Below are 25,506 nucleotides of genomic sequence, written 5' to 3'. Positions count from 1 at the left end.
CTAAAAGAGGAAACTCAATTGATAACACCGGTTGAGTGTGTGAGAAAAGTTATCGAGTTCGATCCCTACACAATACATTATGGGGAGGGATGATGAACCTTAATTGTAACTAAATTCTGAATCTGGCAGCATCCGACCGCGTACCGAATATTTATAAAAAGATATATGTATTAACTTTTAAATAAAAACAATATTTTAGTCACCTCGTGGAGAGGGCTTGAAAATGAGGTTTTCCTCATGGAATTCAAATCACACCACAACTATCCTTCCTTTCCAGTTTCCTGAACAACCCCACTTTCTTATTCCCATTGAATTTGGTAATTTGTGCCGTAAAGTTTAAACTTTCAGAAAGAAAAGATGATCAAACATGTTCTTTTCCCTCTTCTTCTTCTCTTCCTTGGTTCTGGATTGACACTCTCAGTCTCAGAGTCCCAACCTGCTTCTCTACTCCCTCACGCTGCTGAGTCCTTCAACATCAGCTATATCCAGGTAACGATGCTTCTCATGAACCCAATTGTGAAAAAAATAGAAACCCTTTTGAATTTTTCTTATTTCTCATCATATATGCATAATATGAAGGCAAAGACTTAATTTTTATTTTTTATTTTTGTTGGTTTTTGTATAGCTGAAGAACGCAGGGAGTTGTTCTTACATGGTGTATATATCAACTAGCTGTTCTTCTCCTAGGTATACAAGGGATCAGATTAGTATTGCTTTTGGGGATGCTTATGGGAACCAGGTTTTGCCTTCTACAGTTCTACTTCATTCAATTTCTCCATTTAGTTATTTATTTATTGCTTTTTCAGAAATGTTGTTTATTTGGTTCAGGATGAAATTTTGAGTGAAATTCTTTGAAATATATTGGTTGTTGAAGATTTATGAACAAACCAACCATGGAATTGAACTCTGAAGTCTTAATCATGGAAATTCAGTTTTTCATTGGATTTTATTTATTTTTGTATGCTATATTTGTTTTCTTTTGCTAGTGGAGTTAATAGGTTAGCATTTATGGGGATGAATTTTTAACTCCATTTCTAGATATTTTGTTTTGCGTTGTCCTTCTTAGATGAGTTACTCTATAATAAGCGTTTATGACAAAAAGCGCCCAGAAGCACTTATTTATAAGCTAATTCTGTTGATTGATTGACTTTGAAATAAACAAACAGCAGAAGATTAATTTTATGCTATTATTTAGGAAAATAACAGTCTTATTGACTGATAAGATAGAGCTGTTTCAGCTTCTATTTTTTAGGCTTTCATATAGTAGTTAACGTTTTTGAATTTGAATTTTATGTTGGTCATTCTGTTGTATAAAACCAGTTGCTATGCTGCTGAATAAAAACATGCTTTATGCTCCCAATTCTCTGCTATCGTTCTTCTCTTCTACCCATACTATAATTTTAAAATAACCAACAAATTGGCATCAGAGCCCTCTTCTTGAGGGACCTGTAAAATGGATGCTGGATCAAGCTTCTCACATGTTGCTACTCCTGTCTTTGATGGGGAAAGCTATGACCTTTGAGCTGTGAGAATGGAGTCCTACCTAGATGCTTTAGATCCGTGGGAAGCCGTGGAAGAGTATTATGAAATACTTCCGCTGCCGAATAATCCTACCATGGCTCAGATCAAAAGTCACAAGAAGAGAAAAACAAGAAAGGCAAAGGCAAAAGCTTGTCTTTTTGCTGGCGTTTAAAAAACGATCTTCCCCAGAGTCATGACACTCAAAACTCCCAAAGAAATTTGGGACTACCTGAAGGAAGAATATGCAGGAGATGAGAGGATTCGAAGCATGCAGGTGTTGAACTTGATGAGGGAATTTGAGTTACAAAGAATGAAGGAGTCAGAGACAATTAAAGAGTACTCAGACAAATTGCTCACCATTGCCAACAAGGTAAGGTTGTTGGGCACTGAATATCCTGATTCCAGGACTTTGGCAGAGGTGTTACATGCATTCCAAGCACAAGAGCAAAGAAGGCTTATGAGGCAAGAAGGAACTACAGAGGGTGCCTTACAAGCCAAACTGCAAAACAACAACGGTGGAAGAAACAAGAAGAAGAAGCAGAACAATTTCAACAAGCCTCGAGGTTCTAACAAGTACCACCAGAAAAACAATACTCAGGTTTCTCCACCTTGTCCTCACTGCGAAAAGACAAATCATCAACCAAAATGGTGCTGGTGGAGGCCAGATGCAAAATGTCTCAAGTGTGGCCAGCAAGGACACATGGAAAAGGTATGCAAGTCTCATCAACAACAAGGAGAAGTCAAGGTTGCTGAGGATCAACAAGAAGAGGAACAATTGTTTGCAGCAACATGCTTTGCTGCCAAAAGCTCCACCAAATGGCTCATAGACAGCGGCTGCTCAAACCACATGACTTTTGACCTTGAACTCTTCAAAGAGTTTAAAGAAAAAAATTCTAAAGTCAAAATTTGTAATGGAGCTTATCTTGAAGGAAAAGGAAAAGGAACAGTGGCAATTCAAAGCCATACAGGTCTGAAATTAATTTCAGATGTTTTATATGTTCCTGAAATTGATCAAAACCTTTTGAGTGTTGCTCAGTTGCTGGAAAATAGCTATAAGGTGCTGTTTGAAGACTTGCACTGCCAGATCAAAGATCCAGAAGACAAAGAAGTGTGCAAAGTTCAAATGAAAGACAAAAGGTTTGTCTTGGATCTCATGAACCTAGAACATGCTGCAGTGCACAAAGAAGTTAGCAACAATACAAACTTTGGCATAAGAGATTGAGTCATTTCCATCATGACGCTCTAATATTCACGAAGAAGAACAATCTTGCAAAAGGCTTACCGGAATTAGAAGAAGATCTTCCAACATGTGCTGCCTGTCAATATGGAAAGCAGTCAAGACTCCCATTTCCACAAAGTACGGCATGGAGGGCTTCACAAAAGTTACAATTAGTTCACACAGATGTTGGAGGACCCATAAACACACAATCATTGAATGACAGTAAGTATTATATTGTTTTCATTGATGATAACACAAGGATGTGCTGGATTTATTTTATGAAGCTTAAATCTGAAGTTGCTGACATCTTTTGGAAGTTCAAAGCCTGGGTTGAAACTCAGAGCAAGTGCAAATTGCAGATGATCAGATCTGATAATGGATCTGAATATACCTCAGGAAAATTTAACAAGTTTTGTGAAGATGCAGGCATAGAACACCAGCTGACAGCACCTTACTCCCCCCAGCAGAATGGTGTTGCAGAAAGAAAGAATAGGACAATTATGGAGATGGCTAGATGCTTACTTCATGATTTTTGCAAAACAGGCTGCCAACAAAAGCTTAACAAAGAAGAACACCGTTTGAAGCATGGTATGGTTACAAACCTGAATTGCTTAATTTGAAGACATTTGGCTGCTTGTGTTTCTCTCACATTCCTCATGTAAAGAGAGACAAACTAGACAAGAAAGCAGAATCTGAGATTTTTGTAGGCTATAGCTTAACTTCAAAGGCCTACAGGATCTATTTTCCACATAAGAATAAAATAATTGTTAGTAGGGATGTTAAATTCATGGAGTCAGATAGCTGGAGTTGGGAAGATGAAAATAAATCTGAATTCCAGGAGGAGAATGAAGATGTGGATGATGAACCAGTCAGAGGAACAAGATTACTTTCTGAAGTTTATCAAAGGTGCAATCTTGCTGTCATGGAGCCTGCTGGATATGAAGAAGCTGCAACTGATCAAAAGTGGATAAATGCAATGACGGAGGAGCTGAAAATGATTGAAAAAAATCAGACATGGGAGTTGATGGACAAACCAAATCATAAGAAAGCCATTGGAGTCAAGTGGGTTTATAGAACCAAGCTTAATCATGATGGTTCGGTGAACAAGCATAAGGCAAGACTTGTTGTCAAGGGTTATGCCCAAATGTTTGGGGTGGATTTCTCTGAAACATTTTCCCCAGTTGCAAGGTTGGATACAATAAGGCTGCTGCTTGCACTTGCTGCACAAAATGATTGGACTGTACACCAATTGGATGTCAAATCAGCCTTTTTGAATGGATACTTGGAGGAAGAAATTTTTGTTGAACAACCAGAAGGATTTGTTCTTCAAGGACAAGAAGATAAGGTTTATCGATTAAAGAAGGCATTGTATGGCTTAAAACAAGCACCAAGGTCTTGGTACAGCAGAATTGATACACATTTAGAAAGCTTAGGCTTCGTGAAAAGTCTAAGTGAGTCTACCTTATATGTTAAAAAGGTGGATGAAGATATACTTGTGTTATCTCTATATGTTGATGATCTATTTGTTACAGGAAGTAGCAAGAAGATGATTGACAAGTTTAAAAAAGAAATGGAAGATGTCTTTGAAATGACCGATCTTGGAAGGATGACATTCTTTCTTGGTATGCAAGTGCAGCAAAAGCAACATGAAATATTTGTGTGTCAGGAAAAGTATGCAAAGGAAGTCCTCAAGAAGTTCAACATGAAAGAGTGTCATCCAACAGCTACTCCAATGAATCAAAAGGAGAAGTTTTGCAAAGAAGATGGAGCTGAAAAGATTGATGAAAAGCTGTCCAGAAGCTTAATAGGATGTTTGATGTATTTAACAAGTACCAGGCCAGATATCATGCATTCAGTAAGTTTGCTATCAAGTGATTGGGCAGGATGTGTTGATGACATGAGAAGCACATCTGGTTATTGTTTTACTCTTGGTTCTGGAGTTTTTTCATGGTGTTCTAAAAAGCAAGAAATTATAGCTCAGTCTACAGCGGAAGCCGAGTATGTAGCTGCTGCTGCTGTGAATCAAACTCTTTGGATTAGGAAAATCATGGCAGATTTGCATATGGAACAACATTGTAGCACTCAGATTTTGGTGGACAATCAGGCTGCAATTGCAATATCCAATGATCCAGTGTTTCATGGAAAAACAAAGCACTTCAAGATAAAGCTTTATTTTCTAAGAGAGGTTCAAAGGGAAGGAGAAGTGAAGCTAATGTACTGCAAGACAGAAAATCAAGTAGCTGATATCCTAACCAAGGCACTTCCAAAATCCAGATTTGAGTTCTTGAGGCAAAAGCTTGGAGTTTGCAGTTCCAAAGTCAAGGAGGAGTGTTGATTGATTGCCTTTGAAATAAACAAACAGCAGAAGATTAATTTTATGCTATTATTTAGGAAAATAACAGTCTTATTGACTGATAAGATAGAGCTGTTTTAGCTTCTATTTTTTAGGCTTTCATCTAGTAGTTGTTATGTTTTTGAATTTGAATTTTATTTTGGTGATTCTGCTGTATAAAACCAGTTGCTATGCTGCTGAATAAAAACATGCTTTATGCTCCCAATTCTCTGCTATCGTTCTTCTCTTCTACCCATACTATAATTTTAAAATAACCAACAAATTCGAGCAACTTATTGAATGAAGTTGAAAATATGTTAACAAATAAGTATATGCTCTTATTCGGAAGCTAATCTATACAGCTTATGAGACTAAGCTCAAAACAACTTATAAGTAGGTCATAAACTATTTACCTAAATTCCTCCAAACACTTGGATAAGCGTTTATGCGATACGTTAAACTCAAGTAAGCTCTTCCAAATAGGTCCTATATCACTTTGTCATAGGTTCTAATGTCCACGGTTTGCTACTATTTTTGTGTGTAAAATGAATAACTGTCTAACATAGACTTAGTTTTTCTGTTGGATAGCTCTTGAGAGTTGAGATATGGTTATGTTGGAGTCTCTCTACTAACAAAGCTTTTTTATTAAGAATAGAATGTTGCTTACTTTTGGTCAATTTGTAATGTTTTATCTGCAAAGGTACATATATAACTATATAAGCTATCTTGGCTGAATGATAAATATGGAAAAATCACAGAACAGATTGATGGCTTTTGAATCCATGTTAATAAATTGCATTTGCATAGACCAGACGGGGTAGAATCTGAGAAATAAGGGTCTCTTTTTGTTTATCTTCCTAATCAAGGAAGTTTTTTATTATTAACAATTAGAAGTTCATTTTCCCCCTTTCACATATTATCAGATATATGCTCCAAGACTAGATGATCCAAATTCAGGCACATTTGAGAGCTGTTCTTCAGATACATTTCAGATATACGGGCCATGTGCATATCAGATATGTTATGTGTACTTGTATAGATCTGGATTTGATGGTTGGAAGCCTGAAAGTGTGAAAATCAATGGTTATAACGGCAGGCCTGTTACATTCTACTATAACACGTTCATCCCCCGAGATACATGGTATGGGTTTAATTTGTGCAACGCTGCTGCTTCTTCACATCAAGTAACTGTTCAGAAATGGCTTATATGTATAGTCCTAGGAGTTCTTCTTAGCTTTTGGTTGTAAGTTTATACACTTCTGTATTTCCTATATCTTGTATCCATGAAACTTGGTAGTTTGTACTTTGCTTAACAAGTAGAGGCACAAGATGTGGAAAAACCCTTGGGCCAAGTTAGTTAGTTATGTAGCTTTCTTTTGTGAATTCTTTTCTGGTTTATGATCAGTTTAGTGTTTGAAGCTTATGGAACAGAGAGAAGTGTTTGAGGTTGGTGTTGCAAATTGAAGACTGGTAAATAATGGCTATTGGTATTTTTGCTGAACAATTTATGATTCATCAGGGGAAGTAAGATTGAAATTAATTTTGGTTTAAATGGAAGCAATAGGAGTAAGAATAACTTTAAAGTTATTCTTCTGAATGACTGTTGGTAAATTTTAGCCTTAAAGAGTCTCGAACCTGAATATATGATGTGATTCATTGTTACTCTTCTAGTTTCATTTTGATCAAGCAGCAAATGTCAAACTACCATCAATCTTGTTTAGTTTACTCAAAGCAAGTAATGAGAGAAACTTCACTATTTCCCCTAATTTCATTTCCTCGTCTACTGTTCTAATTATGTTCCCAGAGAATACATGATATTTTCTCCTACTGCCATCTTTTACCTCAACAAGCCCAAGCTCAACAGGCTCGTTGGAAAATTTATCTATGCCAAGAAGCTTTGCCTCAAAGTCCTTGCACTCCCACAAAAACCCCAACATTCAAATCAGCCACGAAGATGAGATAGAGCAATCACACCCCAAAAACCCATAGATGAGTATCATAAAATATCTCTCTTTTTCTTTCACATAACATATTAGAATTTGAGTGGTTTAACTCAACTCAAAAGCTAGCTCATGAGTTGAGAGTTGCTCTACCCACTTATAAATGCTATATATGTCATATCTCTAACCAATGTGAGACTTCTAACACAACAACATAATCCAGCCTCAATAGTCCTACTACCCTTACCTTTCTCCACGAAAATCTTCCTCAACATGAATCTCAAGTAACCCAAAACCCCATAAAACACCAACAGCCCGAAACACAAAACACCGTAGCATGTAGGAGCGAAATAGGTATAGTGTTGGTTGAGGAGTTTAGGAGTTGGGGAATTCATGGTTTAGAACATTGTTTCTTGTGAGGTGAGGATAATTGGTTGTCTGAGGGCGCTTGAGGGATGTAATGACATCTAGGGTTTGAGGGATGTAATGGCTTGAAGTACTCGGAGGAATTGGGGCCGAAGAGGGAGAGCGACAGGGTAATCCTCTTAGAGGGTGTCCAAGGCTAGGAGGATGCACTACATGCCAAAGTCAACGGTGCGCGTGGAACCGCTGTAGTTGCGATGTTGAAGGGCAAGGTAAGGCGCCAAGAGAACATGCATGACAAGGGGTGAAAACGGAAAGAAGATGAGAAAGAGAAAAGAGACTTCCTACTCAATCAAAATCCAACATAATTAAACAACGAATGAGCATATATGCAACTCACTTGCCAACATATTAAAAATTTGACACAAGTAATAAAAAAGTTACGGATCAGAGAGGGAATAACCCAAATTGCAAATAGTAAAAACATCATGGGACCTAACCGCACATTGTAAAATATGGGGACTAAAAGTGCAATTAAAACTAAATAGACACTCCCGCATGATTGGAAAAATTCCAAGAACAAAGGAAGCGGTGAAACCGACAAAAAGGTCGTTATAGGCTTTCATTGAGCAATCCAACGGTTAGCAAAAATTAAGATTAGAAAAACAGGGTTTAAGGATTAAAAAAGAAAAAGAAAAAAAAGGAAGAGGTGTGAGAAAGTTTCCACCGCCACAAACCGCGAAACCGAAAATCTCGACGTTGCTTACTCCTGCTTCTGCTTCTGCTTCTCGCTGCCATAACTCCTCCTTCCAAACAGGAGCAAATCTCTCTCTCTCTCTCTCTCACTTTCTCTCTCTTCTCCTTCGCCGCCACCATGCCTTCTCTCACTCTCTCTGATTCTGAGTCCACTCCACAACAACACAAAAAGGACAACACTTAGAACAAGAAGTGTAACAACATTCAATCCTCAGCAGAACCCGAAGGTTTCATCATCACTGGCAAGAAGAGTAAGAAGGAGAAGAAAAGCTCAGATGGGGTTTTGTGTAAGAAGGAGAAGAGTACGAAGCGCAAGGCTTCTTCACATTTAGAGGTGATGATGACGAAAGCTGATGGGGAAGACGAGAATGGTTTTGAGCTGGTTGAGCCTCGAGGTTCAAGGGAGGAGAAGAAGAAGAAGAAGAAGAAAAAGGTGAAAATGGAAGAGTCTTTGTTGATGGAAGAGGAAGTGATTGTGAAGAAGGAGGATCCTAATGCGGTTTCTAAATTCAGGATATCCGGGCCGTTGAGGGAAATGTTGAAGGAGAAGGGGATTGTGTCGTTGTTTCCCATTCAGGCTATGACTTTTGACACCGTTCTTGATGGTTCTGATTTGGTTGGTCGGGCTCGCACTGGTCAGGTCTGTCTCTATCTCTTCTTATCATAATCATCATTTCTACTGCTTCTTCTGAATTGTTCTTGTTAATGTTGGGTGTAGTGACCTGAGGAACTGTTTTTGAATCTGCATTGTTCGTCTTTCGTGAGAAAAGATGTGTTGTGATCAAAGTTTTAAATTGCAGTAATTGTCGCAGTCGCGCCACAATTGCATTGTGGTCCTTGGAATTGTGAAAAATTGTGAACAAATGTGGCTCTTGCGGCGTAAATCATGGTAGCATTATGGTTTTGGAAACCTCCAAAACCTTGATGTCGAGGAGGCTGAATCATGGTCGCGACCTTGATTTAAAACTTTGGATGTGATCATTAGCTGGAAATTGTAGTATTCTGCTTTTGAATTGTCTGAAGGGCTCTTATTTGATCTCAACTATCTCTTTGGTGGAAATGCAGGGTAAAACTCTGGCCTTTGTGTTGCCCATATTGGAGTCTTTAACAAATGGTCCAACTAAAGCATCGAGAAAGACTGGCTATGGGAGGCCTCCGAGCGTTATTGTGCTTTTACCTACCAGGGAATTGGCTTGTCAGGTATATATGATTATGCACAAGTTGGTTCCGGGAGTGTTTGCATGTGTTATTATTGCATTGTGTGTGTGTTTGTTTTTATTAACTAGGAAGTGTTGTGCATTAGGTGCATGCTGACTTTGAAGTTTATGGTGGGGCAATGGGATTGACTTCTTGTTGTTTATATGGTGGGGCTCCATATCAAGGTCAAGAAATGAAGCTCAAGAGAGGTGTTGATGTTGTGATTGGCACACCAGGCCGCATAAAGGTAATTACAGAAAGTCGTTTATCTGTAGCTGCTTTGCTGTTTTTTTTATATGAATATCAATTCTTGCAAATGTGGATTAGAAGTAAGATGTCCTTTGTGTCATTATGTGATTTCCATATTCCATATAATGGTGCAGGATCATATAGAGAGGGGGAATATTGACCTGAGCCAGCTAAAATTCCGCGTTCTTGATGAAGCAGATGAGATGTTGAGGATGGGTTTTGTTGAAGATGTTGAGCTGATTCTAGGTTTGTGTTTTTGACCTTTTCCCTCAAAGCATTGGGTGCTGCAGAGTGTTGATTTTCACACCAGTTATTGATACCATTTACCCTCTACCTTCTTAATTATTGATTTTGTTTTAGTTAGTTCTGGTTAGAGTTGTTTGGAATGTTCTCATCTTTTAATGAAAATACACTTCATGGCTGAGTTCACTTTCTCTGAATTAAAGGGGAGATAATGCTTATTAATGCATCCCTACCCCATGCTCAATTTATTCATTTACCTCGTAGTGCTGACTAGGCTTTCCCAATATAGAACTAACCTTCTGAGTGGTAACTCCGTTTTTCTTAAACTAATCTTCTGCTTCTGATAAATGGAACAATATTGTAATTCAATAATAGTAATTTTTTGTCAGCCCCTATGGAAGTTTCATAATGTTTCTTTGTATTTCCTAGCAAATGTTGCTTTGTGATTGAGATTACGCAAAGTCCCAAGGTATTGTGTTCATTCAATATGTTGGATGATGAGATTTTCTTCAGTATCACAATGGTCTCTTATTTGATCTTTTACAGGTAAGGTAAAAAATGTTGGTCAAGTTCAGACACTTCTTTTTAGTGCTACTTTGCCAGACTGGGTTAAGCAGGTATGCTTCTATCTGATATTTTCTTCTTTATGCTGAGTGGATGGTCTTCTAACATTATTTGATTTCCATTATTGCCAGATTGCTGCAAAATTTTTGAAGCGAGATAAGAAAACTGCTGACCTTGTAGGAAATACAAAAATGAAGGCTAGCACAAGTGTTAGGCATATTGTTCTTCCTTGTACTAGTTCTGCCAGGTCCCAGCTTATCCCAGACATTATTCGCTGTTATAGCAGGTGCCTTTTATTGTTCAATTTTGTGAATTATTCACACGAAATATCTTTTTGGAGTCTATTGGATTTTAGTTTTCATTGCTTGATACATGGTTCTGGTTCAGTGGAGGCCGGACAATTATATTTACTGAGACAAAGGAGTCTGCTTCTCAGCTTTCCCAGTTGTTGCCTGGAGCAAGAGCTCTCCATGGTGACATACAGCAGGCACAACGTGAGGTGAGATATTGTTGAATGGTGACATACAGCAGGCACACCGTTTTTTTCCCTGTAATTTATTAGTAGTGTTTGTCTCCTTTTTCTTAAACATTTTCTCTTTATTGTGTCCTATTACTTGCAGGTTACATTGTCTGGCTTCAGGTCTGGGAAATTCATGACATTAGTTGCCACAAATGTGGCTGCTCGAGGTCTGGATATTAATGATGTTCAGTTAATAATCCAGGTACTTTTGATCCATAAGCATATAATATTTTGTATCATTCTTATATTCATCACAACCTGGTATGCTGATACTTTTATTTGATTTAGTGTGAACCTCCTCGGGATGTAGAAGCCTATATCCATCGTTCTGGTCGCACAGGAAGAGCAGGTATCTATGGGATTCTGCTGTTCGTTTAAAATAGTATTGTGACAATTTTTTGGTTACATAGCAGGGTTTGGTTTTTATTTTCAGGTAATACTGGAGTTGCTGTTATGCTTTATGATCCAAGAAGGTCAAGTATTTCTAAAATAGAAAGAGAATCGGGTGTAAAATTTGAACATGTGTCTGCTCCTCAACCTGATGACATTGCGAAAGCTGTTGGTGGGGAAGCTGCTGAAATGATTACCCAAGTTTCGGATAGGTATGCTTATTATTTGTTGATTATGTTCAATCCTGTCTTTTGCTGTTAACAGTTAACACATACCATAATAAATGCAGTGTGATTCCTGCATTCAAGTCTGCTGCTAAGGAGCTTTTGGACAACTCTGATTTATCAATAGTTGAACTACTTGCTAAGGCTCTTGCCAAGGCTGTTGTGAGTCAATGTTCTTCCACATTTGGCCCATTTGTTTTTTCCTTAAAGTTATTTTTTTTTATAAAAAGAATGTCCACAAACTTCATCTTCAATTTTTTCCTGAGCTGGAAAATTTTGGCTTCTTATGTAATGTGCAGGGTTATACGGAGATAAAGAAAAGATCACTTCTCACTTCCATGGAAAACTATGTTACATTACTTCTTGAGAGTGGGAGACCTATCTTCACCCCATCGTAAGAACTTCAAAATAGCCATGGTTACAAAGAGTGACACTCTCTGATACACTCTTTTCATTACATTTCCTTTAATGTGGGTTCACTCCTTATTTAATGGGAGGCCGACGCCCTAAGTAGTTGGACTGACATGAATTTCACCTAATAGTAGTGTGTATTCGAAAGAGCGTGTTACTAAGGCTAAAAATTATGGCATTTTACATCTTGCTTTAAATCACTATAATGTAGACTGGGGCTATTTTTCAGTTTATAACTATGTTTCAATTTGTGTGTGTTTGATCATGTGGTCATGCCTTCAATCTTAACATGTTAAACACAATAAAAGACAGTCTGATAATCTGAATAAATAAATTAATGTTATGCATTGATTACTCCAGTTAATTGTGAAATGAGGTTACTATCTACATTTGAAGTATCACTTGTGTCTGCATTTTCTACTTCTTTGACTTGTTCTTTCGTGGCCTGTTGTCAGTTTTGCGTACGGAATCTTGAGGAGATTCTTGCCTGAAGAGAAGGTTGAGGCTGTGCAAGGTCTTACTCTCACTGCAGATGGAAATGGTGTTGTTTTTGATGTACCAGCTGAAGATTTAAAGACATATATTGATGGTAAAATTCTACTTAGTTGAATTTTTTAAAGAAAATTCCTTTGAAAAGTAAAAACAGAATGGACAGAGAAAAAAAGATTTTGATCACATTTAAAATTCGACATAAACAGTTAACTTTGGATTTTGAGCACAGTTTAATCAGTATCACTCAAGCTTAAACTATCACTAGTAGAGGGTATGCATCAACATTTCTACATATAGCTTTTATTTTGGTCTTATTTTTCATTCAATCATACTTGTCCTTCAGGTCAGGAAAATGCAGCGAATGTAAGTTTAGAGGTTTTAAAAGCATTGCCGCGTTTACAACAGAAAGATCAATCAAGAGGGGGCAGATTTGGAGATGGTGGTGGTCGTGGTGGTGATAGAAGTTGGGGGAACAGGTTTTCAGGTGGAAGAGGTGGTGGTGGCGGCAGGAATGACAGATTTTCCAATGGTGGTGGGAGAGGTCATAGCAACTCAAATGGAAAGAGATGGTGAAGCTGACTGAGAGTTGAGCATTCATTTTTGTTCATAATGGGAGCTTAACTGCATGAGAGTTCACAGGTTATGTGGAGTATTCAAGTTCAGATAGGCTCAATGTGTCCCCAATCCATTAACATCCAAATTTTTTAGGTATAGTATAGTGCTATTTTTTTGTTTATTTTGTTATTGATTAGGCTTTTTTTCCTCCCACTTGACTGGATGTAAGGCTAGATTTTTATATTTATAAGAATCGCCAAGAAATTGATAGCTTTTATTCTAATATATTCATGATTTCCCTCAGCAGTTTTTTTATTTTATTTTATGTATTTGATAGTCAGTAGTCTACCACATATGCAACCAAAATTTAACACATTGAAAAGCATGAAATTATCACCTAAATGAATACTTTGTTCTTTACAACACAGAACAAGATTACAATATTCTTTATGTGATAGGTTTCTTTTATGCAAGTTATGATCCTTTTCTCAAATTTAGCTCTTCATGTCACAGTAAAACTTGAGTGCCAGTAAGGATCAAAATGCAGACCAATAGAAGAAATAAGAGGCACTGCTCTTGCCTTTTTAATTCTGATCCTCACAACCTGAGCATTCACATCTCCATCAAGCCTGTGAAGCCTCTTATAACCCACTGTTGTCCCTTTGATGATCAGCTTACCATCCACATAAATTTCATGCCGCTTGATCCTTTGACCAAGTCCAATTGCTTCTTGTATTCTAATCACATTGAATCTCAAACTCCCATCCTTGCCCCAAATTTCAATCCAATGGTCATTATTTTCACCTTCTTCTTCTTCCCTTGGGGCCCAGTAGGACCACAAGTGATCACTGTCTAGCATGTTTTCTGGTCCAAACCCTCCCTCATTTCCTCCTCTCTGGCTACTAACTTTAACATAACAATCTTCAGCTAGATTCTTGTGAAATATTGTGTTAATTGCACTTCTTAATTCTTTCAATCTATGAGCATCAGTGTCAGATATAAGACCAGTTGTATTGGGAGGTACGTTGAGAAGTAACACACAATTCCTCCCAACTGAATTGTAATAAATATCAAGTAGCTCACTTAGCTTTCTTGGTGATTCTGACTTGTGCCAAAACCATCCTTTTCTTATTGAAACATCACATTCTGCTGGTAGCCAATCTGTCCCTCTTGGATCACCAGTACTTAGATACCTGCATTGTGATAAGCAAGTTCCCATGCTGGTTAGCTCAACTCACCAAGTAACTCTAACCATAAGAAAAATATTGTAGGTAAGCTAGGTATATCAGTATTTCTTCATTATGAAAGTGATAATTTTTTTGCATTTGAGTGATTGGATTCCTATTCCAACAATTTTTTTTAGTCTGTATTTGGATTAGCTTTGTCAGAAGTTAAGTGAAAATTGATTTTAGAGCTATAATTAATTATGAAAAGAAACATTCAAACACGTGAAAATTGATTATGACATTGAAGAATTAACTGCATGTTGGATACACAATGAAGCTAAATTACGGTGGGTAAAAGTAACTTCTTTTAGCTTTTACGACTGTGCACCATAATTTTGGACTCACTGTGGTTTTTCGCTGTGTATTTAAACTAAACATGCAATAATTCTTAACACTCACCTAGCACCCACCACGTTTGATGCACAAAGGAGTCTTTTAATATTATGACAGTTTGGTTGTTTGAGACTTACCTAGTACCCATACTGTCTAATAAGACAGAAAGAAGGCTCACACAAGAAATGCAGTTTGTTTACTATTTTTTTTTTTTTCCTCTTTTTCCTTATGGGTGAAACTGTGAAAGCTTGCACTTTCTTTCTAATAAAGAAATCTAGCACTCAAGCTTCTCAGTTACTAGTACTTAGAGCAACTCCAATGCCTTGGGCTCTTATCTGAGCTCTTATACACTATTCAGCACTATTCATTTGCCACGTCAGACTTAAGAGCCTGCTAAGAGCCTGAAGCAGATTTTGCTCCAATGCATGAGCTCTTAAATTACTATTACAAGGGTCCCACCCTGTCCCACCATACAACATTAAATAATGATATTTATTTTCACCTAATTTAGATTTAAAATTTAATAGTATATCAATACTTCAACTAGAAATTAATTTAATTATTACTTATACTAATTTAATTTAAAATTAATTTTACTAAAAAATTTAAAAAATAAATTTTAAATTTGAACATGTTAACTTAAAAATTTTAAAAAAAGTACATTGTATTGAATTATAGAAATAAAAGAGAGCCAAACTTGAGAGAGAGAGCCTCATTAAAACCTTACTAGGAAAAGCCCAATTGGGATACAAGCCTAGTGAAGGAAAAAGAGTACAACAATCCCTAAGAGAGACCTTAATACATTACATTAACAAAATAAATACGAAAGGAAATGACGGCGTAGGTCGAAACACCTGTGAAGGTTGGTTTCCTTGTTGTAACACCGGCGGAGGTTGAGAACTTTCATTGGTGGGAAGTGTTTGATCGTCCAACAATTCATAGTATTGTTGATAATGATGGTGATCCATTTTGAATTTTGTTTGAATCTTTGGACAAGAGAGAACTTGTGGGAGTAAAAATTGATGTGTAAAATGATGAAGTGCACACTATATATAATGTATAAAAGCTGAAAATGTGAGAGAAACGGTCTGATAACCGGCCAAACCGGTCAGACAACCTAAAACAGTAAAAAAACCGGCTCCAGCCGGTCAAAACCGGTCTGAAACCGGTCCACAACGGGAGGGTGACCTGCCCAACCGGTCACCCTATATATAAACCCATTTCAGCCCCAATTCCTAACCCTAGCCGTTTCTCCCCCTCGAAACCCTCTTCTTCTTCTTCTCCCCTCTTTTCTTCTTCTTCTTCTCCCCTCTTCTCTTCTTCTCCCCTGCCTCCTCGAAACCCTCTTCTCTTCTTCTCCCCTCTTCTCTTCTTCTTCTTCTCCCCTCTTCTCCCCTGCCTCCTCGAAACCCTCTTCTCTTCTTCTTCTTCTTCTCCCCTCTTCTCTTCTTCTCCCCTCTTCTCTTCTCTGTTTCTACCTGCAACCTCACTGCAACCTCACCACCACTGAAACCCAACCCACCGAAACCCAACCCACCTCACCGCCTCAAACACCCACCACCACAGCCAAAATCCACCTCATCGCCCCCAAATCGACTGACCACCACCCAAATCGGAGCCACCAGATCAGATCAGGGGAAAGGAAGCCCCTTTTTCGCACATGCAAGTCTCCAGATCATATCCCTTTCAAGCAGATCGGACATGCAAGGCTCAGAGATTTTTTTTTTCTATGTAAATATCAGTTGCAGTGTAAAAGTTTGATTTTTTATCATTCAGTTTGATTTTGGTTGTAAAGTTTGGATTTTTTTTTTAAAAAAAATTGATTTTGGTTATGTTCTTGTGTAGTTTATTTCAAATCTGTTGTTCTTCTTCTTCCCTTCTACCGTTTCTTCCCTCTGAAAGTAGTTGATGAGGAGCATGTGAGAGAAGATAATTTTTTAATGTAAGAGCCCACAAAGCAAAAGCTCTTGCAGAAGAGCCTCTGCACTGTAGCTAAGAGCTTGAAGGCTCTCTCCAACGCACAGAAAAAATAAGAGCCGGCTCTTAAGCCCTCCAGCTGGGCTAAGAGCCCAGCGTTGGAGATGCTCTTAGTACCTTATCATTCAAGATCCCTATAGAGTTCAGTGTAAAAAGCAAAATGAAAAAAGTGGCATCTTTTCTGGCGTGCAATGTTGCTTGAAAAAGAAACACCACTTACTTTGAAATGTTTGGACTTCCAATTGCTAGTGAGGTTCGATTAATGGTAGACCAACACGTGTACCCTGCAGACCCTGTTTCATCTCCCACCCACCTAACATCAGGACCAGCATCGGAGAAGATATTGATGGAACTCTGCAACTCCTTTACCATAGAGAACCAATCTGAAAAATAATATGATACATTTTGTGCCTTGGGATCCTTTGCACCATCAAACCAAATCTCCCTTACATTTTGATATCTGAAAAGTTTAAAACACAAGGTGATTATGTGAAGCATAATCTAGTTGGTTAAAATCAATTCTAACTGGTTAAATGATGCTTGGATGCACCGGTAAAATTGATTTTGTGTATGTTTTGGTGTTAAAGCAAAAGCAAATGTGATTTCATGAATCTTAAAGTATCAATAAAAAAGTTAGAATTTGGCATGTTAAGTTTAATGTGGGCCATAAAAAGCCTGATTTTGACATGCTGACTTCAAATTTGATTTATGTTAAGTTCAACAGAAATCCAAACATACATAAATGAGTTAAAAATCAATTGTACTTGCCACGGTAAATAGTTGCTTCTACATTAAGCATAATCAATTCTAAGATTTTACATATAAAATTGATAACATTACCTTACATAAACAACTTTGTTCATAAAAGTACAAATCAAATGTTTGAAATCAATTTTGCTAAGTTGATCCAAATACACTTCTATTTTTTCATAGTTAATTTTCACACTCAGAAGCAACTCACATGAGTGTGTTTTTTTCCTAGAGTTGTTTTTTATATCGGAATCAATTATAGAAGGTTTTCAAAACATCCAATAAATCCATAAAAAAAAGCAAAATCAGCTAAGAAAACAATTACAAAACAGCAAAAGAGAAACAGAACAGAATAGGAACTCACTTGTTGAGAAGCTCTTGCAATTGAGCCATGTAGTATTCATTGTAAAGCAAATCATGCCCATATCTAGAATCATGCCTATCCCATGGTGAAAGATAGATCCCTACATCTATTCCTTGTGCAGAAGCTGCATTCACAAACTCTCCAACAACATCGCCTTTACCACCTTGCCAAGGGCTGCTAATGACTGAATGTTTGGTGTACTTAGAAGGCCAGAGGCAGAACCCATCATGGTGTTTTGCAGTTAATATCATTAGTGAAATTCCTGCCTCTGCTGCCACATTGGCCCACTGGGCTGTGCTGAGGCCCGTTGGGTTGAAAATTGCTGGGCTTTCATGGCCTGTGCCCCATTCTCTGTCTGAGAATGTGTTGACACCAAAATGAAGGAACATTATGATCTCCCTTTGTTGCCATTTCAACTGGGAAAATGTTGGTAGTGGGAGAATTGGTAATGGGGGTGTTGGTACTACTTGCTCATGCCAAGAAATGCAGAAGCTGAAAAACTGGAGTAATAGTGTTGTGATTAAGAAAGAAGAGTGACATAGCCTAGCCATGATACTTTTGATTGTTCTTCAATTCTTCTTGTTTATGTAAGTGGAAGAAAATGAATGTTTGGGGATGGAGACAAAATATTATTAATGGAACTATGGACTTAAGACAGTAAAGATTGCATTGTGATATGCACTTTGGTTGGTTCCAACTCTTCGAGTTGTCGTCATCGTACATTAGGTGCGTTCCAATGATTCACGGGTTAATATTTATGTTCCCAAACACTTCTCAAAGGCTAAAAGTGCTAATTCACGTGGCTTTTACTTTATTGTGAGAAATTAGAAGTTCACGTGTTCATTTAATGGTGAATTCTATGGTGCCTGTGCCATAATGTGGGTGTGGTGCCTCTATGTGGTCTGTCAAATAGGAAAGTGACATGTGGCCACTATTATATCTAATTTTTAAATTTCCATCTATTTTTACCCTTTTTCAAATAATTCGAAAATATTTCTAAAATTAAAAAAGGAAGGGCCTCTTAGCAATTGTTTGAAAGTTGGCTTTGGTAAAATTCTGATTTTACCATCACAGAAGATTGAAATGACTCATCTTCAACCTCTCTCTCTTCCACTCATCTTCAACCACTGTACTCATGTTTATCCCATAGAGTGAGCAGGAACTCATCCAACGACTAATCTTCAACCTCTCCCTCTTCCCAATTCGTGTTGCCCTTATTGCTCTGTTATTTGGATTTGAATACGACGATCGCAGGAATCCCCCTTATTTCAGCCTCCAGTTGCGTTTTCTTTCACGGGTTAAGAATCAACATCTCAAGGAGTGTTTTTAAAAATTATCTTCCATCAATTTGGCATCGAAAAGCCGATTCATTTGGAATTGTGTTAATATCGTCCTCATATTGAAAAGCTGATTTGTGTTTTGTGTGTTGTTGGTGTTTAGGGTTTTACCTTTGCAGTCAATTAGATTTCAAAAAAAAATCTGGATTGGTTTAGGGTTTTATCTTCAGAGTCAATGAGATTTCAAATTTCGTTTTTTAGGGTTCACCATAGGCATGACATGTTGACTGCGATTTGGCTGCATAGGAATGATATAATCTTCAAGGCCAAAGCTCTAAGTGTTGAAACGGTGGTTGATCAGATAAAATTTAGATCTTGGAAATAGCTTCGCTGCAAAAGAAAGGATTTCACTTCTTCTGCTTATTAAACGGTGGTTAATACTGGGTGCGTTTTGGCATCAGTAACCATTTGCAACCAGTATGTGAAAGGTTGATGGGGGGTATTTTGTGAAAGGGGTTGTTTGCTTGGCCTGGAACTATTTCTGTGAGGGTCACTGGTGTTGCTCTTCTGTGATTGATTTTCCCCTGGGTGTATCTCTCTTCTCTTGTCGAAAATCAGCTGCTGGGTTGCACTCAGTCTAGAGTGTATTTGGTGGGAAATCAGGAGAGCGCTGCTGGTGAATTTTCATCTCCCTTCTGGTTGCTTGCAGCGCAACTGGGTTTCTTTTGTGCTGCTGTTACTATTCTTTTATTCAATTGTAAAACCGCTCTCTCTCTCTTTATTTTCTCTGGAACGTTCCTCTATAGGGAATGAAGAGTGTTGATGAACAATGAATGTAATGTTTCAATTTTCAAAACAGGGAAAATGAATAGTCATGTAACTTCAATTCTGAAATGTTAAAAAAGTTGCTTTTACTATGGTAACTGAATTAGTGAGGGACCAGATAGCAATATACATAACTTTATTTTATTTTAAACTGTATTTTTTGATAATATTTTCCCACAATTTAAAATCATTTCAAAACAAAAAAACAAAAAACCTCATTTAATACATGACACATTCCTATTGGTCCAAACAGACAGAAGCACCACACCCTCATCTGGAAGGAGGCACCACAGCAGACACCTCATTTAATTAGATTTTGTTTACTAAGTATAATATATATCGGGTTTGAGTTTTGACTTTTGAAAAAGGAAAACGTGTTCTTGAGATCCAGAATTCACTCGCACAGTCGCACTAGACTAAAATAAAAGAGGAATAGGAAGATAAACTAAGTGGAAATTAAATGAAAGAAAAAGTGAATATAAATACATTGAAATCCTTTAAAAAAATTGTTGGAATAACTAACTCCACTTGGTATAGTAGATGTTTTTGCCTCTGTTGTTGATTGTATTCACCTATTAATTAATTAGACAAAAAGAAATAGTATTTGATTTTTGAAAGTGTTAACATATGAAATGAAGAGCATCACCAACTCAAATACTAGCAACATATTTTTTTAACACATTTTAATATGATTGATTTAATTTTTAAAAACCAACACATTTAGTAATAAAGGAGAGAAATATGTCGATTATTTTGTAATTATACCAATATTAACGAGTGTGTGAGAAAATACATTGAATAGATCGAGTATTTTGTTAATCAACAACAAGGTTTAGGACAATTGTTAGATAAATTCTTTAAGCATCTAATTCAAGATTCAATCCTTGAGCAATGCGTATGGATTTAGTGCAATCTCCATGTTTCGGAAAAATTAATCTCATGATTACCGATTGTAATACTTTGAGAAAAAATAAAAGTATCTTGTTACTACTCCTCTTATTTGTTGGAAAGAAATCAAATGTAGTGTCGAATGCGCGGATTGTAACTAATGTATATTGTTTTATTGCAGACACAGACACTGTGGAGTGCTGGATTTTTTTTATAAAATCCACAATCATATATAGATAAGATCTACTATCTCTTGAGTCTTGATATATACTCATATGCATGCTATTTAAGTCACACGCATACTTAATTAGCATTTGGAATGGTGCTCATGAATTGTGTTAGGTGTGGATAATCTTTAACTTCATTTGAGAGGAAGAAGATGCTGTCAATGCACTCAAGAATCTACAGGATAACAGGAAGATCATGCACACACTTCACAGCTATGTGCGCACTTTGTGGACATCTCATATCTAAAAAAATAGGTGTGTTTACAAAATCAGCTCTATAAACTCCCATCAACACTGAGCTTTACAAAATCAGCTGGAGCGCGATGCCAAACTTGACTTAATCTGTTTTCATCATGATCATGGAAAACTCACAGCCATAGAGACTATAATAACATGTCAAGAACCAATTTTCCCCAAAAGTTTAAGCTATTTGATAAATAACATATGAATAGTTATATTTCCAAAAAAAAAATGATGATTGTTTTTTTTTGTCAAAAATAAAACTTATGTTAACCTTATCTATTCTGATGAAATGCCCAGGCCTGGCCCAATAGAAAAACTAATCTAAATTGTTTATCCAAATTCCCAATCCCATAGACAACCTTGTTTAATTTGCTTTCAATTCCACTAGTTCCTAGGCCATTGTACTGTTGTCTGCTTTGTCTACTTTGAATCTTGGTCATGTTGACTTGTAATTTGCTTTGTTTGCTGGGTGCTTTTCCCCGGCCTTGTTTCTCCCTTTGTGGGCTCGGCCTTTGGGCCTGTTCACTTTTAATACAACAATGTTTGACCAAAAAAAAATAAACACGAATGTCTTACCAAACCAATTGTCTTTGTGGAGGTTCTGAAGAGGGAAACTCAGGGACTGTTTGATAACTTCATAACTGTTTCCAAAACAGTTTTCAGTTGAAAACTTGTTTGATAAGACCTGTTTTCAAAAACAGTTTTTAAAAACAGTTTTCATTTTCAGTTTTTAAAACTAAAAAACCAAAACAGGTAAAAGATGTTTTCAGTTTCAGTTTTTATTTTTCAGATATCAGTTTTCTAAATGTTCGAAAACATGTCATTCAAACTGTTTTCTTTTTCTGAAAACTGTTTTTAAGAATTATTTATGAAAACTATTTTAAAAACTGAAAACTAAAACTGCTATCAAACAGGCCCTCAGTTTCTGAACCAAATTTGTGGTCCTTGAAACAATAGAAGCAGTTTCTGAGCCTAATTTATGGTCCTTGAAATAATAGGAGCACCCCTCTACGTGTTGTTATATTTATGTATGGCCGAACTATGCTTTATAGACATAGTCCTAAAACAGGAACAAATTGATGATATAAGCTGCAATTACTTCAACCATCCCAACGTGCAGTTGGAATTTCTCATCCTCTGTTGCTATATCTGCATGAATCTGAACTCAAAGCCATGAGAAACGCTGCAAACCCCCTTTGCTGTAAATTTTAAAATGTCAGCAACTCATTAATGAATCAGGTGACACAACTACTTTGCTTCCATACATAGAATTTAGAACTGGATTGTGATTTCCTCTCCCCAACCAATCACATTGATTCACGCACTTTTTCAATGTCAATGTCACAATGTCAAAGAAACTAGTAAAAGGCTAGTTTGGTCTTTTTAATCATTGAACAATACTACTACTACTTAGAAAATATTTTGAATGACTCTAGTTGGATAAGTAATATTTAAATGTTTGAAAATTGTTGAGAGAAGTTTACTCATACTTAATATACTCTTCACGTTTTTAAAGGATTAGTCTCAGTGCTAAGAAACCAGACTAGGATAAATATAGAGTAAAATCAGTAATATTAAATGATAAAACTAGTTGTATGTGTAGTTGCTAGTTATCAAATAAAACTAGAATTTGTTTGAAAGGGAATTCAAGTTTGACTTTGCAATATAATTATCCAGCAGGTTGTTGAATCCAGAAAATGTCTTTCCATCCAATCCAATCCAATGGGTAAAACTAATATACAAGTGAAATTTTAAATTCAAAAACTAATTCTTCCACTGGGCATATCAATATCAAATATAAATATGAAAAACAGAAACATTGATTCTTTTTATGAGGTCAATAACTCTACTGAGATCCTCACCAGTAACTGCAACCCCAGGAGGCACTGATAAGTCACCCTTGTCAGAGGCTTTAATTTCTTATTTACCTTCAAGACATCTATTTATAGCTCTACTTCAACCTTATAGACTCACCACCGCTCCTTCAAAAATAATCACCATAGTAGTAGTACTATAATGGAAGCCATTTCCAAGCAAAACCATGATGTCCCTCCCTTCCATGCAACCACTCCTCACCAGTCCACCACTCTCTTATCAACCCATCTCATTTCAAAACTCTTGGGATTTTTAAGGGCTTGTGCCTTCTTGCTTGTAGCATCTGCTGAAGTGTTTTTACTTCTGCAAAAATGGGAACTAATGTTCCATTTTCTGCTACTCTGTTTTCCCCTCCTCTGTTACCTTCTAAAGCACTTCCTCTCAAAGGCCTCTCCTATTTACCTTGTGGATTTCTCATGTCTGAAACCACCAAGCCATTGCAGGGTGCCTTTTGCAACATTTCTTGAACATGCTTCCCAGTTTGAGATTTTTGACACTGAAAGCTTAGCTTTCATGTCCAAAGTGCTCCACTCTTCAGGGCAGAGTGAAGAGACATGTCTCCCCCCTGCCTTACACCACATCCCTCCAAAAACCCACCAAGCTGAATCCATCAAAGAGGTTCACATGGTTCTGTTTCCCATCATGGATGATCTCCTAGCAAAAACCAAAACCTCACCACATGAAATTGACATTCTCATCATAAATTGCAGTGGCTTTTGTCCTTCCCCTTCTCTAACCTCCATTGTCATCAACAAATACTCCATGAGAAGTGACACCAAGAGCTACAACATCTCTGGCATGGGGTGCAGTGCAAGTGCACTCTGCATTGATCTAGCACAGAATCTTCTCAGAGTTCACAAAAACTCCAATGTTGTCATTCTCAGCACAGAGATTCTATCAACAGGTTGGTATTCAGGTAAAGAACCCTCCAAGTTACTGATCAATTGCCTTTTCAGGATGGGAAGTGCAGCACTTCTTCTCTCAAACAAAAAACAAGCAAGAAACTCTGCAAAATACAGAGTCCTCAGGACACTGAGAACACAGAGAGCCTTTGATGAAAAGGCCTATTTTTCTGCCATGAGGGAGGAAGATTCAGAAGGGAAACTGGGGGTTACTCTCAAGCGTGACCTGCTTCAGGTAGCAGGTGAAACTCTCCGTTCAAACATCTCCATTCTGGGTTCTGAAATCTTGCCTCTTTCTGAGAAATTCTGGTATGGAGTTTCTGTGATCAAGAAGAAGTTCATAAAGTCTGAGGGGATTTACGTGCCGAATTTCAAGACTGTGATTCAGCATTTTTGCTTGCCATGTTCTGGAAGAGCAGTGATAAGAGAAGTGGGAAAAGGGTTGAAGCTTGCAGAGAGAGATATTGAACCTGCTATGATGACACTGTACAGGTTTGGGAATCAATCATCTTCTTCACTGTGGTACGAACTGGCTTACTTGGAAGCCAAGGAAAGAGTTCAGAAAGGTGATAAGGTCTGGCAGCTTGGAATGGGAAGCGGGCCAAAGTGTATCAGTGTGGTTCTGAAATGTGTTAGGCCTCTAGTTGGTGAGTCCAAGAAGGGACCATGGGCTGATTGCATCCATCAATACCCAATAGTAGCTTTGGATTAAGATTAATAGTGATCTTCACTCTGATCAATCAGTAAACTCTTATTTTCATCTTTGAAAGATATGAAGTCGGTCACTTTAGTCTACGATATCACCTCCGAAGGTGATAAGCGACTAAACTGATGTTACACATTGATCGCGTTTTTTCATCTTTTAGAGATCAAGATGAACAATTCAATATTTTATTTGATGCTTTACTCAATTTTTAATGTTTATGATATATTTTATCAATATGAATTATTGAGGTATTTCTCAATACAAAAATAATTTATTTAGATCACCTTTATCACATCCATACCCCTGCATCATATTTGTATCGTTAACCGTGGAACCTTTCTTTATTCACCTTCAATCATACAAGTGAAATGTAGGACCAAGTGGTACTACTAGACTGTCACAAGTTGGGAGTAAAAAAAATCATGATTAAGTTACTAATATAATAACATGTTTGAATCAATGTATTTTTCATCAAAATCAATCTACGGACTGCAAAAATAATTACATTACTTTCTTTTCATAATTGATATACTATAATTAGAGACTCTTTTTGTTGAAATCTTAAAATGTGTTATTTTTTCATTTTAATATTTTTAAGAGTAAATTAAAAGGAATTTTTTATGTTTTTAAGTTGGAGCCTCATAACATGAGTGAATTTTCATGCTCCAAACTTGAAAAAAGTTCAACCGGTCCATTTAGTCATTTATATTCAATTGAAAAACAATCATGCTGGTTTGGTCTATTACTAATTTACTACACTATATGATTCAAATTCAAAGAGAGGCAAGTGTGTCAGTAAATGAATTAGTAGGGTGAACATACATTTATTATGTGCATCTTTTCATAGTAAATAAACTGGTTATTGGGCGGAGCAGGTTGTTTGGTCATTAATTATTTTGTGCACGCCAGGATGGGTCTGAGTTGGGATTGTCTCCAC

At 37.0% G+C, this 25,506-nt stretch overlaps 4 protein-coding genes across 4 annotated transcripts; 3 read left to right on the top strand and 1 right to left on the bottom strand.

Moving 5' to 3' along the window:
- The first annotated feature begins 230 nt into the window (after nt 1-230).
- Nucleotides 231-6,576, top strand: LOC130716746 (embryo-specific protein ATS3B-like). Its single transcript, XM_057566756.1, has 3 exons — nt 231-489; nt 626-739; nt 5,996-6,576. Exons 1-3 carry the CDS (start codon nt 358-360, stop codon nt 6,317-6,319), a joined length of 570 nt encoding a protein of 189 aa, XP_057422739.1. The 5' UTR covers nt 231-357; the 3' UTR covers nt 6,320-6,576.
- Nucleotides 6,577-7,703: 1,127 nt separating this feature from the next.
- LOC130716742 (DEAD-box ATP-dependent RNA helicase 7) lies at nt 7,704-13,250 on the top strand. The gene is made up of 14 exons (XM_057566752.1): nt 7,704-8,771; nt 9,197-9,331; nt 9,435-9,575; nt 9,712-9,823; nt 10,367-10,437; nt 10,516-10,670; nt 10,772-10,883; nt 11,005-11,106; nt 11,193-11,253; nt 11,338-11,506; nt 11,584-11,680; nt 11,818-11,912; nt 12,385-12,518; nt 12,765-13,250. The coding sequence occupies exons 1-14, from the start codon at nt 8,469-8,471 to the stop codon at nt 12,992-12,994; spliced, it is 1,917 nt and encodes a 638-aa protein (XP_057422735.1). The 5' UTR covers nt 7,704-8,468; the 3' UTR covers nt 12,995-13,250.
- Nucleotides 13,251-13,342: 92 nt separating this feature from the next.
- LOC130716744 (alpha-L-fucosidase 1-like) lies at nt 13,343-18,328 on the bottom strand. Its single transcript, XM_057566754.1, has 3 exons — nt 17,627-18,328; nt 16,733-16,972; nt 13,343-14,169 (listed from the first exon to the last, which is right to left on the bottom strand). The coding sequence occupies exons 1-3, from the start codon at nt 18,175-18,177 to the stop codon at nt 13,479-13,481; spliced, it is 1,482 nt and encodes a 493-aa protein (XP_057422737.1). The 5' UTR covers nt 18,178-18,328; the 3' UTR covers nt 13,343-13,478.
- Nucleotides 18,329-22,960: 4,632 nt separating this feature from the next.
- LOC130716745 (3-ketoacyl-CoA synthase 6-like) lies at nt 22,961-24,757 on the top strand. The gene has a single exon (XM_057566755.1). The coding sequence runs from the start codon at nt 23,103-23,105 to the stop codon at nt 24,573-24,575; it is 1,473 nt and encodes a 490-aa protein (XP_057422738.1). The 5' UTR covers nt 22,961-23,102; the 3' UTR covers nt 24,576-24,757.
- Nucleotides 24,758-25,506: the final 749 nt, after the last annotated feature.

The sequence above is a fragment of the Lotus japonicus genome, chromosome 5 (genome assembly GCF_012489685.1).
Source record: "Lotus japonicus ecotype B-129 chromosome 5, LjGifu_v1.2".
NCBI classification, from domain to species: domain Eukaryota; kingdom Viridiplantae; phylum Streptophyta; class Magnoliopsida; order Fabales; family Fabaceae; genus Lotus; species Lotus japonicus.
This window is presented reverse-complemented; position numbering and strand designations above follow the sequence as displayed.